Below are 13,096 nucleotides of genomic sequence, written 5' to 3'. Positions count from 1 at the left end.
ATCGGTCCCCTCCAGGTGCCGGAGCCGCTGAGCTGAGACGCCCCATTATGCCCCATCTGCTGATGGTTCCATCACACAGCAAGCTTTTGGCCGCGGTGTAACTTTATTGGCACGCGGCGCGTGACTGGAAGCTGTAGAAAGTGGCTGAGAATGTTTGTTCAGGTGCACATCTGGACGTGTGTCCCCTAGAAAGCAGCACAGAGTGTCAGTATCCAGATGCATGCCCCAGTGCGTACCCCAGATTCATGTTTGTCAAATATACGTGGCTGCAGTGGGACAGGGAAGCGTCGGCTTAGTTGCCTTTGCCATGGGTGTGTGTGTGTGTGTGTGTGTGTCTGACTCTTCTTCCTTCCTCATGACCACCCACTTTAACACAGTGTTGCGCTATCCCCCCCCCCCCAAAGAAAAAATCACTGAAAACAAGGGCACATTTTGTAGGGGGAAGAGACATTCTAAAAACACGATCTCTGGCTTTGGCACATCCTGAATAATGTAGATTTCTCTGTCACTGCTTGGCAGGTGCCTCCTGATGTTACTTTCCTCCTGTGTGTTTAAGAGCGGTGGACTCTGATCAGGGGAACCGGGGTTGATTCCCCACTCCTCCACATGGACGGAGGAGGGTAATCTGGTGAACTGGATTTGTTTCCCCACTCCTCCGCATGAAGCCAGCTGGGTGACCTAGGGCAAGTCACTCTCTCTCAGCCCCACCTACCTCACAGGGTGCTTGCTGTGGGGAGGAGAGTGGGGAATCGAACTGGTTCTCCAGGTTAGAGTCTGCCACTCTTCACACCACTACACCACACTGAGTCAATTAGGGTCAGCTGAACCCCATCGGAGGCACTGAAGTTGCCCATGTTTGCCTTCATTCAGAAACAGGGACTAGGGCTTCTAGAACAGCCCAAGAAGCCAGGTCACAATTCTTGCCCTCCAAAGCATGTTAGAATCTGCATGTAGGGAGAATCAATGCTCAGCCAACCCTATATTCCTTTCCTGAAAAGTATAGGCAGTTTTTTTTTTTCCATGAATGGGAGAGGTTGAGGTTTTTATGCCTCTCCACCCCGCCCCCGCCCCAAACCTGACCAAGATGTTGCCAAAAGGATGTGGACAGAATGGAGCGGGTGCAGAGGAGAGCAACGAGGATGACGAGGGGCCTGGAGACCAAGCCCCACAAGGAAAGGCTGAGGGAGCTGGGAATGTTTAGTCTGGAGAAGAGGAGGTTGAGGGGGGACAGGATTGCTCTCTTGGAGTATTTGAAGGGCTGTCACTCAGAGGAGGGCAGGGAGCTGTTCCTGTTAGCAGCAGAGGTTAGGACTCGCAATAATGGGTTTAAATTGCGGGCAGAAAGGTACTGGCTGGATATTAGGGGAAATTTTTTTTACAGTAAGAATTGTTCAACAGTGGAATCAGCTACCCAGGGAGGTGTTGAGCTCCCCCTCACTGGCAGTCTTTAAGCAGAGGCCAGACAAGCACTTGTCAGAGATGCTCTAGGCTGATCCTGCATTGAACAGGGGGTTGGACTAGATGGCCTCTAATGGCCCTTCCAATCCTATGATTCTATGATTCAACTATGGTGTGTCGTGGATGCTCCATCAAGTTGCATTAGCTGTTCCTGTTCAGGATCAGGGCCGCACTTGGAAATAGGATGAATGCACGCACCCCTCCACATGTGTTGATTTGGATAATTCTGCTGGAGGGCAGGATTTTAGCTTTATGAAAGGCCCCAGTAGCAACGCCTTGGATACAGAAGTTCTGCCAAGTTGGATCCGATTACTCCCTTGTACTAAATCTTCCCTCCGCAGAGAAAGACTTCCTCCGAGGGAGAGATGCTTCCTCTGCAGGAGGAGATTTTTTTCTGTCGGAGGAAGTCTTTCGCTACTGAGCGGAAGGGAGTTATTGAGTCCCGCTTGGCTCCAGCCCAAAAGAATCAGAGCTAAAATGCCGGGGATTTCTCTTCTTCTCCCCGCTCCTGTCATAACTTTGCACATAATTTAACCTTACCCATTAAATCACTAAAATACTACTCTGAACTAAAGGTTAAAATCATGAGCAAACTTGATTAGAATAAATCTTTAAAGATTTTTCTTCCACCTTAGGAGCAGTACATTAGCAATTTAATTTGCAACGTTAGGTCCTGTAGTTTGACTCTAAAAGATCAACATATTTCTCTCCTCCCCTTTTTAAATCTTTTTTTCGGTCGCCCCCTCCAAAGTTTCATACCCCAATTGTGTGGGGCTTACTCCAACAAAGGTTTCTTCAGAGGTATGTAAAGGTTCCTTCCTCACTGATTTTTGGGTGCTGCCTCCCATTTCTTCTAGTCGGACCCTCGTGTGGGGGTGGGCCAGCATGGTGTAGTGGTTAAGTGCGGCGGACTCTAATCTGGAGAAGCGGGTTCGATTCCCCACTCCTCCACATAAGTGGCGGGCTCTAATCTGGAGAAACAGGTTCGATTCCCCATTCCTCCACATGAGAGGTGAACTCTAATCTGGAGAAATGGGTTCGATTCCTCACTCTTCCACATGAGCGGCGGATCTCCTGCTATTACAACTGATCTCCAGCCGATAGAGATCAGTTCCCCTGGAGAAAATGGCTGCTTTGGCCATTGGACTCAATGGCATTGAAGTCCCTCCCATCCCCAAACCCTGCCCTCCTCAGGCTCTGCCCCAAAAACCTCCAGGTATTTCCCAACCCAGGCTGGCAACCCTAGCCCAGACAGGGCATAAATGTGGGGCCAGGCAGGTCCTAAAATTTCATATCCAGCCATACCTTAATCTTTGGACGCCAAAGTTAATCATTCATGGTGGTGAAGTTAATGACCTGTCCAGTGTTAATGCTTCAGATAAAAGGCAGGCAGCCCTTGAATTGATGTCCAGTCCCTTGCGGTTTCTGGCCTGAAAGGTTTGAAATCAGCAGAATGGCCTGTAAAACTCTCATTATTTGAATAGACTGTTCTATGGGCAGGCTTTTAGGGAGAAACAGGTTATTTTTAGTGTGCATTTATATTTGGGTGTACATCTATTCTTTTTGTATAGCACATAACTAATGTCGGGGTTTTGAAGGGGCAGACAGACCATTCCTCAAGTCTCTAAACTATGCCTAAGAGATCAGGATCACCTAGGGTTGCCAACCTCCAGGACTTCAACGCCATAGAGTCCAATTTCCAATGCAGCCATTTTCTCCAGGTGAACTGATCTCTATCGGCTGGAGATCAATTGTAATAGCAGGAGCTCTCCAGCTAGTACCTGGAAGTTGGCAACTCTACGTGGTGTAGATTATTCATGCTGGAAAGGGAAGGTGGGAATTCACACATGGGAGAGGGTGTGCAAACACACCCAAGTCCTCTTTGCACCAAGCCTGGGAGAAATGCCCCTAAAGGTCACCCAAAGTGAAAGTCAAGCCAGATTTTGTAGAGCCTGCATAGGTGAACACCCTACAGGGAGTCAGAGAGATTTGGTTAAGTGCATTTCCGGGGGCGGGGAGGGGGCGGACATATCTTAAGACCAAACTAGACACGACGGCATCCTTGTGGCTGCCATGAGGATGTGGCCACCATTTTAAAGTGATTTAAAAGTGCCGCGAGGGCCAGTCCTGGTTGGGCCAGCAGTGTAGCAGGCTGAAGCACTCCACACACTCACCTTATCAAGTGTGGGAACTAGTGCGGTGAGAGGTGGTGGTTGTTTTGGACTAGGTTAAGGTTGCCAGCCCCAGGTTGGAAAATTCCTTGATATTTTGGGGGCGGAGCCTGAGGAAGGTGGGGTTTGGGGAGGGGAGGGACTTCAATGCCATAGTGTCCAATGGCCAAAGCGGCCATTCTCTCCAGGTGAACCGATCTCTTATCAGCTGGAGATCAGTTGTAATAGCAGGAGATCTCCAGCTACTACCTGGAGGTTGGCAACCCTACACTAGGTACAATCTAGGGCTGTCGATTCTGTTCATCCTGAACTGAAAAACAGCCGAATTTCCCCCGATTCGGCGGTTTTCAGTTCGGGTGGAGCCGAATTTTTTTTTAAAAAGCGGGAAAACGACAAGCCGAATTTGGCAAGTTCGTGGTGCGCCGAATAAATTCATCAAATTCAGGGGCTCAGAATTAGCAGCATAACGGTCAGTTAGTAAGCAGCATTCTCCCGCGGCCAATCGGTGGCCAAGCTGGGTCTTCTTCTGGCCAATCAGTCGCGATTGAGTGCATGAGCCCAGCTGCTGCGCGGCCCGGGGAGAGAAAGAGAGAGTATCTGTTTGTGTGAGAGAGAGATCCCCGTGGGGTGTGTGCGTGTGCACATTTGTGCCATTCTGTGGCTGCAGGGGGGCATTTTTGGGGGTAGAGCCCCCAAACTTTCAGCGTAGCTTCAGGGGACCCTTCTTGCAAGAACCCCCAAGATTTGTAAAGATTGGATCGGGTGCGAAATATGGGCCCCGGAAGGGGTCCCCCCCTTAATGTGCATTTTTATTCCATTTACAGCACACATTTGCGCCATTCCGTGGCTGCTGGGGGGCATTTTGGGGGGTAGAGCCCCCAAAGTTTCAGTGTAGCTTCAGGGGACCCTTCTTGCAAGAACCCCCAAGTTTTGTAAAGATTGGGGGCTCTACCCCAAAAAATGCCACCCCCAGAGCCACAGAATGGCGCGAATGTGGTTTTTATGGCTTTATTTGGCCGAATTTTCCCCCGAACTCAAATCTCACTCCGAATTCCACAGATCCAAAGCGGGGGAGTTCGGACTTTGGCATTTCCCGGATCAAAACGGGCCGGATTTTGCCGAATCCGAATTTTACAGATTTTTTTTTTCAACAACCCTAGTACAGTCAGGAGGGCCTCCCCCCTTAATCTTAGTTCCCAGGCAGGAACGTATGGGAGACGACGGTCCTTCAGATTCTCGGTTTCCAAGCCGTGTATGGCTTTAGAGGAATGCCGCATAACGGACAGTTGTGACTTGCATTTATTATTAATCTGCTTTCCTTGAAGAACGAATGTGGGTTTCTGTTGAGAGCCACGAGTGTGGTTTTCAATGTCTTCTGCTGAGAAAGGGCTGTGTGTGCTTATGCGCTCCTCTTGGCCTCCTCCAGTGCTGAGTCACAGAACCGAAAGCATCCAGCGGCTTTTACATTTACAGAAACTCGATGCTTTCCAGAAAACCTCTCTCCCACCCTCTTTCATGGCTGGCAAAAGCAATGAATCTGCTGGTTTCACGCTGCGTTGAGATTTTCCGCTGACAAAATTCACCTGATTCGAAGAACAAAATCAATAAAATGTCTTTTGTCATTGCAAAACAAAGGAGGTTTTTTTTTCTTTTTTTCCCCACTTTTCCTGAGAGGATAAAAATGTTTTTCATGTTTAAAGCAAAAGGGGATCTTGGCTTATTATATGTTTACGTAGAACATTTTTATGCTGCCTTTCTTGGAACCTGCCAATGTAGCTTGCAAAATTAATTTTTTTTAAAAAACAACACGATAGATTAATTAAAATCCAGCATTTTAAGAGAGAAAAACAAGCTCAGCATAAAAACAGATTAGAAGTAGCACACCTTTGTTTCTTGCAGACATAGGAACATGAGAAGAACTTAAGAAGAGCCCTGCTAGATCAGACCAGTGAGGATCCATCTAGTCCAGCATCCCGTCTCACACAGTGGCCAACCAGTTCCTCTGGAGGTCTGACAAACAGGGCCGAGAGACAGAGGCCTTCCCCTGATATTAGCTCCTGACACTGGTATTCAGAGCTTAACTACCTCTGAACATGGAGGTTCCCTTCAGTCACCATGACTAAGAGCCACTGATAGACCTATCCTCCACAATCTGTCTAGTCCCCTTTTAAGACTGTGCCAGCGTGGTGTGGTGGTTAAGAGTGGTGGTTTGGAGTGGTGGACTGTGATCTGGAGAACCGGGTTTGATTCCCCACTCCTCCACATGAGCGGCGAAGGATAATCTGGTGAACTGGATTTGTTTCCCTGCTCTTCCACATGAAGCCAGCTGGGTGACCTTGGGCTAGTCACAGGTCTCTCAGCCCCACCTACCTCACAGGGTGTCTGTTGTGGGGAGGGGAAGGGAAGGTGATTGTAAGCCATTTTGATTCTCCCTTAAGTGGTAGCGAAAGTCTGCATATAAAAACCAACAACTCCTCCTCCTCCTCCTCGTCCTCCTCCCTCTATCATATGGAAGCAAACTGCACATTTTAATCACTGGCAGTGTAAAGAAGTATTTCCTTTGTCCATCATTAATCTACTGCCCATCAGCTTTACTGGATGCCCCTGAGTTCTAGTACTTTGTGAGAGGGAGAAAAAGTTCTCTTTGTCAACCGTCTCCACCCTGTGCTGAATTTTGTGAACTTCTTAGTCCTCTCTTTTCAAAACTGAAAAGGCCCAGAGTCTTCAGCCTTTCCTGCTAGGGAAGGTGCTCCAACCCCCTAATCATCTTGGTGGCCCCAAGTTGATCCCTAGAATCTCTGGTGAAATGATTGGGTGGGTGGGGGGACAACAGGGTGTTCCACTGCCCTGAAAGCCAATCAGCAGCAACAGTGCTGAGCCTCGGGTTGCCAACCTACAGGTACTAGCTGGAGATCTCCTGCTATTACACCTGAGCTCCAGCTGATAGAGACCAGTTCCCCTGGAGAAAATGGCCACTTTGGCCATTGGACTCTATGGCATAGAAGTCCCTCCCCTCCCCAAACCCCACCCTCCTCAGGCTCTGCCCCAAAAACCTCCCACTGGTGGTGAAGAAGGACCCAGCAACCCTAGCTGAGCTATGTGGACCAAGGCTTCTTGTTGGATATAAAAACAAAGAAGAGAGAAAAAACAAAACCCAAAAAAAGACGATCATGCAGTGGAAAATAAAGTCGTTTATTAAACATATGACGGCCCACCACACGATTTGCATGTTGCTGGTTTGATATGAGCTGGATTCATCCATGCAGGGGGCATACCAGAGAGCCTTTCAGGGGCATCAGGGAAGTGATTTTGCATGCAAGAGGTCCCAGATCCAATCCCTGGCATCTCCAGTTGATGGGTGTAGCGTTACAGATATTGGGTAGACTTTTCGGACCCTGCTGCTGATCAGAGGAGACGGGAGTGAGTAGAACAGCTTGACTCACATCCAGGAGCACTTGAGAGACCAACAAGATTGTCTGGGTGTGAGCTTTCAAGAGTCAAAGCTCTCTTCGTCAGATACACGTAAGAATGGAGGTTCCTGAGTAATTATATCCCACTCTGAAGGTGAGAGGATGTTGCGTTCCTGCTTATATCTAACAAAGGGGACCTTTGACTCTCGAAATCTTACACAAACATCTTGTTCAGAGGAGCATGCCTATTCTATTAGGTGCTGAGGAACACAGGCAGGAGAATGCTGCTGCAGTCGTCTTGCTTGTGGGCTTCCTAGAGGCTCCTGGTTGGCCACTGTATGAACAAACTGCTGGACTTGATGGGCCTTGGTCTGATCCAGCATGACCTTTCTTATGTTCTTATGGAGGACGGGGTAATCAGTGGCTACTCGCCAAAATGAATACTAGTAATGATGCATATCTATTCTCTCCAGGATCAGAGGAGCAGGCCTGTTATATTAGTTGCTTTGGAACACAGGCAGGACGGTGCTGCTGCAGTCGTCTTGCTTGTGGGCTTCCTAGTGGTGCCTGGTTGGCCACTGTGTGAACAGACGTCTGGACTTGATGGGCTTTGGTCTGATCCAGCAGGGCTTTTCTTATGTTCTTATGAATGTCCTTCCGTCACCACCACCCCCAAATGCCTTCCCTATTGAAAATTAATTATGTCAGTGGAGAAGACTGGGCCAGAAGCCTTGGTAGCTAGCTTTCTACATGGAGAGTACTGTGTTTGTACAAAGCTGATTGGATGAGCCTACTTCTCCAATGATCATCCCCCCCCCCCCCACCAAATCAGTCTGCCCATCGGACACTTTGGCATTCCAGAACGTTCTCTCAAAGCCTGCCCCCCACCTTTCTGTTCCGGCTCTTCCTTACCTCCCTGTCTGTACTCAGATGCTTGAAATTCTTTTTTCGGCTCCTTTCCCCCATGTTTAAATCCCCTTCCACACAGCCGACCCCCCCCCACTGCCCTAATCCCTTTGCCTTAATGCCTTGGCTCTTTGACAGAAGCTACTTTGTGCTGCTTTAGCGAGATATCGATTTTCCTTTTCAACATCCGAAGCCTCTGTGCTGCCTTTTTTTAAAAAATAAAAAAAATCTACCTTCTGTAATGTGGCTTTATCACTGGCTTTTAGGCAAAGGTGATCCAAGATTTCCATTCTCCCCCCCCCCACACTCCCTCCCGCCAAGGCATGCTTTGCAGGTTGATCTCTCCCCCCCCCCTTTTGGCAAGTCACGTTTGCCAAATTGTACTTGTAAATTAAAGGAGGGAGGGAAATTAACCCAGCTTAACCTCCGGGTTTTTTTACAGTCCCCCGGAGAGTCCGTAAGAAAGACGCAGGACGAGTCGAACAGCATTTCATGCCAGGCCAGCACGGCGTAGTTAATCCTGGGCTTTTACTGTCTGGGGCGAGTGGTGAATTCTGACGGAAAGGAACGGGGAGCCGCCACCTTTCCCCCTCTCACCCCATAACTCTGTACTTCCTTTTTTAAAATTTCCATCCTTACCTGGTTCAGTCAGAAGAAGAAGAAGAAGAGTTGGTTTTTATTTGCCGACTTTCTCTACCACTTAAGGGAGAATCAAACCGGCTTACAACCCCCTTCCCTTCCCCTCCCCACAACAGACACTCTGTGAGGTAGGTGGGGCTGAGAGACTGTGACTAGCCCAAGGTCACCCAGCAGGCTTCATGTGGAGGAGTGGTGAAATAAATCTAGTTCACCAGATTAGCCTCTGCCGCTCATGTGGAGGAGTGGGGAATCAAACCCGGTTCTCCAGATCAGAGTCCACCGCTCCAAACCACCGCTCTTAACCACTACACCACTCTGGCTCTCTCACTCACAAGAAAGATATAAAATCCAGACAAGAGAGAGGTGTGCATCTGGTACTTATGCTGCAGGCATCCTGTCTCACGCAGTGGCCTTAGCAACAACAAAAAGGGGGGGGGGAGAAACCTTTACCCTAAAAAACTAGAATAAGGCACCCAAAAGGTAAGGAATCAACATGAAATCACGGGCTAATATTGATACAAGTGGTTTTGTGAATAACATATAATAAATATAATACAAACACAAAATTAATGTAAATATAAATGACTTGTATGTAAGCCCTGTTCTAGCCTGTGCTGAACATGCCAAATAAACATAAAAACACAAAATTACAACTGTGTGACAATATACCCAAACAATATCACAGCTCAGACCATACTCATTTCGGCTGTGAAGCCTTCTTCAGTGGTCCGAATATTAATACAATTCTGTGCCATTTTTGAAAGCGCATGAATGTATAAGAAAATTGTGATCCTTGGACTGAGTAAGTGGCCAACTGGTTCCTCTGGATGTCCAACAACAGGGCATAGAGGCCGAGGAGGCCTTCCCCTGATGTTGCCTCCTGGCATTGGGATTCAGAGGTTGACTGCCTCTGGGTATGGAGGTTCCCTTGAGTCCTCTAGGCATAAGAGCATCAGAAGAGCTCTGCTGGACCATCCCAGTAAGCGTCCATCTAGTCCAGCATCCTGTCTCACACAGTGGCCAACCAGTCCCTCTGGAGGGCCAGCAGAGAGGGCACGGAGTTCCCTTATATTCCTAAGAATATAAGAAGAAGAGCCCTGCTGGACCATACCAGTGAGGGTACATCAAGGAGCCAGCGTGGTGTAGTGGTTAAGAGCGGTTCTTTGGAGAGGTGGAGTCTGATCTGGAGAACCGGGTTCGATTCCCCACTCCTCCACGTGAGCGGAAGAGGCTAGTCTGGTGAACTGGATTTGTTTCCCCACTCCTACACACATGAACCCAGCTGGGTGACCTTGGGCTAGTCTTCGAGCGATCTCAGCCCCACCTACCTCACAGGGTGTCTGCTGTGGGGAGGGGAGGGGAAGGTGGTTGTAAGCCGGTTTGAGTCTCTCTTAAGTAGTAGAGAAAGTCGGCATATAAAAAACAACTCTTCTTCTAGTCCAGCACCTTGTCTCACATAGTGGCTGACCAATTCGTCTGGAGGTCCAACAACAAGGCATAAAGGCCGAAGCCCTCCCCTGATGTTGCCTTCTTCCGGTGGTGACAACCATCTTTCTTTTGGTGTTTCCTGTGTGCAGGGCTCCATGGCTCCAGGAGGATCTCCAGTGGCGACCCCTCCCGTGTCCACACCGGTCACCAGCCACAAGCGCATGGTCATCCCCAACCAGCCGCCCCTGACGGCCACCAAGAAATCGGCTTCCAAGCCAGCCGGCCAGCCATCTCCAATCCCCGTGACCCCTGTGGGCACCCTGAAGCCTCAGCCCGTCCCAGCCTCTTACGCCACGGCCTCCACCCCCACCCGGCCGACTTTCAACGTGCAGGTGAAGTCGGCTCAGCCCACTCCCCACTACCAGCCTCCGGCCCCCCAGTACAGCAGCTTGGTCCCGAACCAACCCCCCCAGCCTCCGCCGGCGGCACCCTACGCTCTGTCTCAGCCTCGTGGGCCCGATTACAGCTATGCACCCCATCCCATACACTATCCGGAGCCTAACTACAGCTACGCGCCCCCGCCTGCTCACTACCAAGAATCCGGCTTCCACGGAGGCCCAAGCTACGGAGGGCGAAATGGTACGGAGCTGTCCTACCTGCCACAAAACACCTGGAAACCTGAACCCATGCATCCTGGCGGGCAGAACCCTTCATCAAATACCAAGAAAACCTCAATCGCCGAACCTACTCCAGTGCTGCAGCCGTCTTCGTTGCAACCAAAGGTAAGAGTCAAGGTCGAAACTTTATAAAGGTGCTGGAAAGTTTATTTGTTGATTGGTTTACAGATTCAGTATCCCTTATCCGGACATCTGATCTCCGATCCGAAAACTGGACCTTTTGAGCTGGCATAGGATTTGAACCTGGGTCTCCCGGATCCTAGTCCAACACTATAACACTGCGATTCGCATTGCAGCCTTTTTGCCTTGTGATTTTATGGGAACACATGAACACATGAAGCTGCCTTATACTGAATCAGACCCCCCTTGGTCCATCAAAGTCAGTATTGTCTACTCAGACAGGCAGCGGTTCTCCAGGGACTCAAGCAGAGGTCTGAGGAAGACCCAAAGAGGCCCCCAAGCAGTTTGCAACATCCTTCTCCCCTTCTCCATGTTATCCTCACCACAACAACCCTGTGAGGTAGGAGAGAATGTCCCAAGGTCACCTAGCAAGCTTCCATGACAGAGACGGTGTTCGCACCTGGGTCTTTCATATCCTAGTCTGATCCTCTAGCCCACTGCACCGCATTGGTTCAGACAAATCTAGCGTTTCCAAGATTCCTAGATCTCAAGCACTGCTGCCAACTTGGAAGGTTTTAAGAGGGGAGTGGACAAATTCATGGAGGAGAGGGCTATTCATGGCTATTAGTCAAAATGAATACTAGTCATGATGCATACCTATCCTCTCAAGGATCAGAGGAGCAGGCCTATTATATTGGGTGCTTTGGAAGACAGGCAGGATAATACTGCTGCAGTGGTCTTGTTTGAGGGCTTCCTAGAGGCACCTGGTTGGCCACTGTGTGAACAGACTGGTGGACTTGATGGGACCTGGTCTGATCCAGCAGGGCCTTTCTTACGCTCCTATGTTCTTAACGTTGCCTCTGAAGAAGACTGGCACAAGCGAAACATGTTGGACTCGTGTCAATCACCTGCATTCCTCGAAACTGCGCACATGCTTTCTTAGGGTTGCTAACCAACCCACACTTTACTGTTCTGATCAGTAAGGCCTTGTTCCGTCGGGTGAACAAACTGGGGAATCTCAACATCCATTCAGTTCCAAATCCTACCAGGGTGCCATTAAAACCTTCTGTAGATGCCTCCTGATCTTTAGGGTTTCTAGCCTCCAGGTGGCGGCTGGAGATCTCCCGCTATTACAACTGATCTCCAGGTGACAGAGATCAGTTCCCCTGGAGAAAATGGCCACTTTGGCCATTGGACTCTATGGCATTGAAGTCCCTCCCCTCTCCAAACCCCGCCCTCCTCAGGCTCCACCCCCAAAATCTCCAGGTATTTCCCAACCTGCAGCTGGCAACCCTACTGAGCTCTTCCATCTGTGATTTCCTAGATTTTTCCTCCCCTGACCCTCCATGTTCTTGTAGGGCCCGTCCTTCACGTCATTCAGTCGGCCATTTTTTCTTCCGTATCTTCCGGTGCAAAAGCTGGCGTTCTTGTCTCTGCCCACATTGTTTTCTTTCTGTTTCTGCCTCAACGCCGATATTGAGGAACAAGGGGATTGGTGGGGGGGGGGGGTTGCTGCACAGACTTCAGATTCCATTCGGCGTGTGTTTTCATCCTTTTGAGCCCTAATGATATAGAAAGCCCCGCCGGGGGTGGCACTCGTGGTAGCTAAGTAACAGCTTCCTGGTATTATTAATCTTACTTACTCCTGCATAATTTGGCTACCTGGAGAGTTTTACCTCCAGGTAACTACAACGCGCTTCAGTACATTCAATGGAAGGCTGCCTGTAACCTGGAGTGAAATGCCCACTGCTAGACAAGGAAGACCCTCCTGGACAAACACCGACCATTCCTCTGTCCTTTATACACAAACTGGAGAAATATCGGTGAATTATATGTGCAAGGAATTTGTTCGAAATAATGGTTTGTTTGTTTTTAGCCTCCCTGAGATGTCCCTGGGTAGCTGCCTGCCTCTGCAGCAAGGCAACACAATATAATTCCGAGGGCTTGGGCAGTGTGTTTTGGCTGGGGAGGATAATTTTAAGAGCTTTTGGGTTAGGTTTGCCAACTCCGGGGGGGGGATTCCTGCAGCTGGAGGGAGGCAGGGGTTGTGGAGGGGAGAGACCTCGGTGGGATATAATGCCATAGAGTCCACCCTCCAAAGCCGCCATTTTCTCCAGGGGAGCTGATCTCTGTCATCTGGAGATCAGTGGTAATTCTGGGAGATCTCCAGGCACCACCTGGAGGTTGGCAACCTTATTTGGGGGCATATTTTCTGTTCGCTTCCCAGCATGATGTTCTCTGCATCAGAAAAGTTGTAGCAAGCTTGATTCCCCTCCATATTGGGTCC

At 49.5% G+C, this 13,096-nt stretch overlaps 1 protein-coding gene across 1 annotated transcript in view; it reads left to right on the top strand.

Annotated features, from left to right (window-relative positions):
- LPP (LIM domain containing preferred translocation partner in lipoma) overlaps positions 1-13,096 on the top strand; it is a 242,359-nt gene that overhangs the window by 151,027 nt on the left and 78,236 nt on the right. The window contains exon 5 of the mRNA XM_056849722.1: positions 10,162-10,794. Within this exon, the coding sequence (XP_056705700.1) occupies positions 10,162-10,794 (633 nt within the window). The remainder of the gene's footprint in view (positions 1-10,161; positions 10,795-13,096) is intronic.

This window comes from Euleptes europaea, chromosome 5 (assembly GCF_029931775.1).
Source record: "Euleptes europaea isolate rEulEur1 chromosome 5, rEulEur1.hap1, whole genome shotgun sequence".
Taxonomy (NCBI): domain Eukaryota; kingdom Metazoa; phylum Chordata; class Lepidosauria; order Squamata; family Sphaerodactylidae; genus Euleptes; species Euleptes europaea.
The sequence above is the reverse complement of the archived record's forward strand: the minus strand, read 5'-3'. Positions and strand labels throughout refer to the sequence as shown.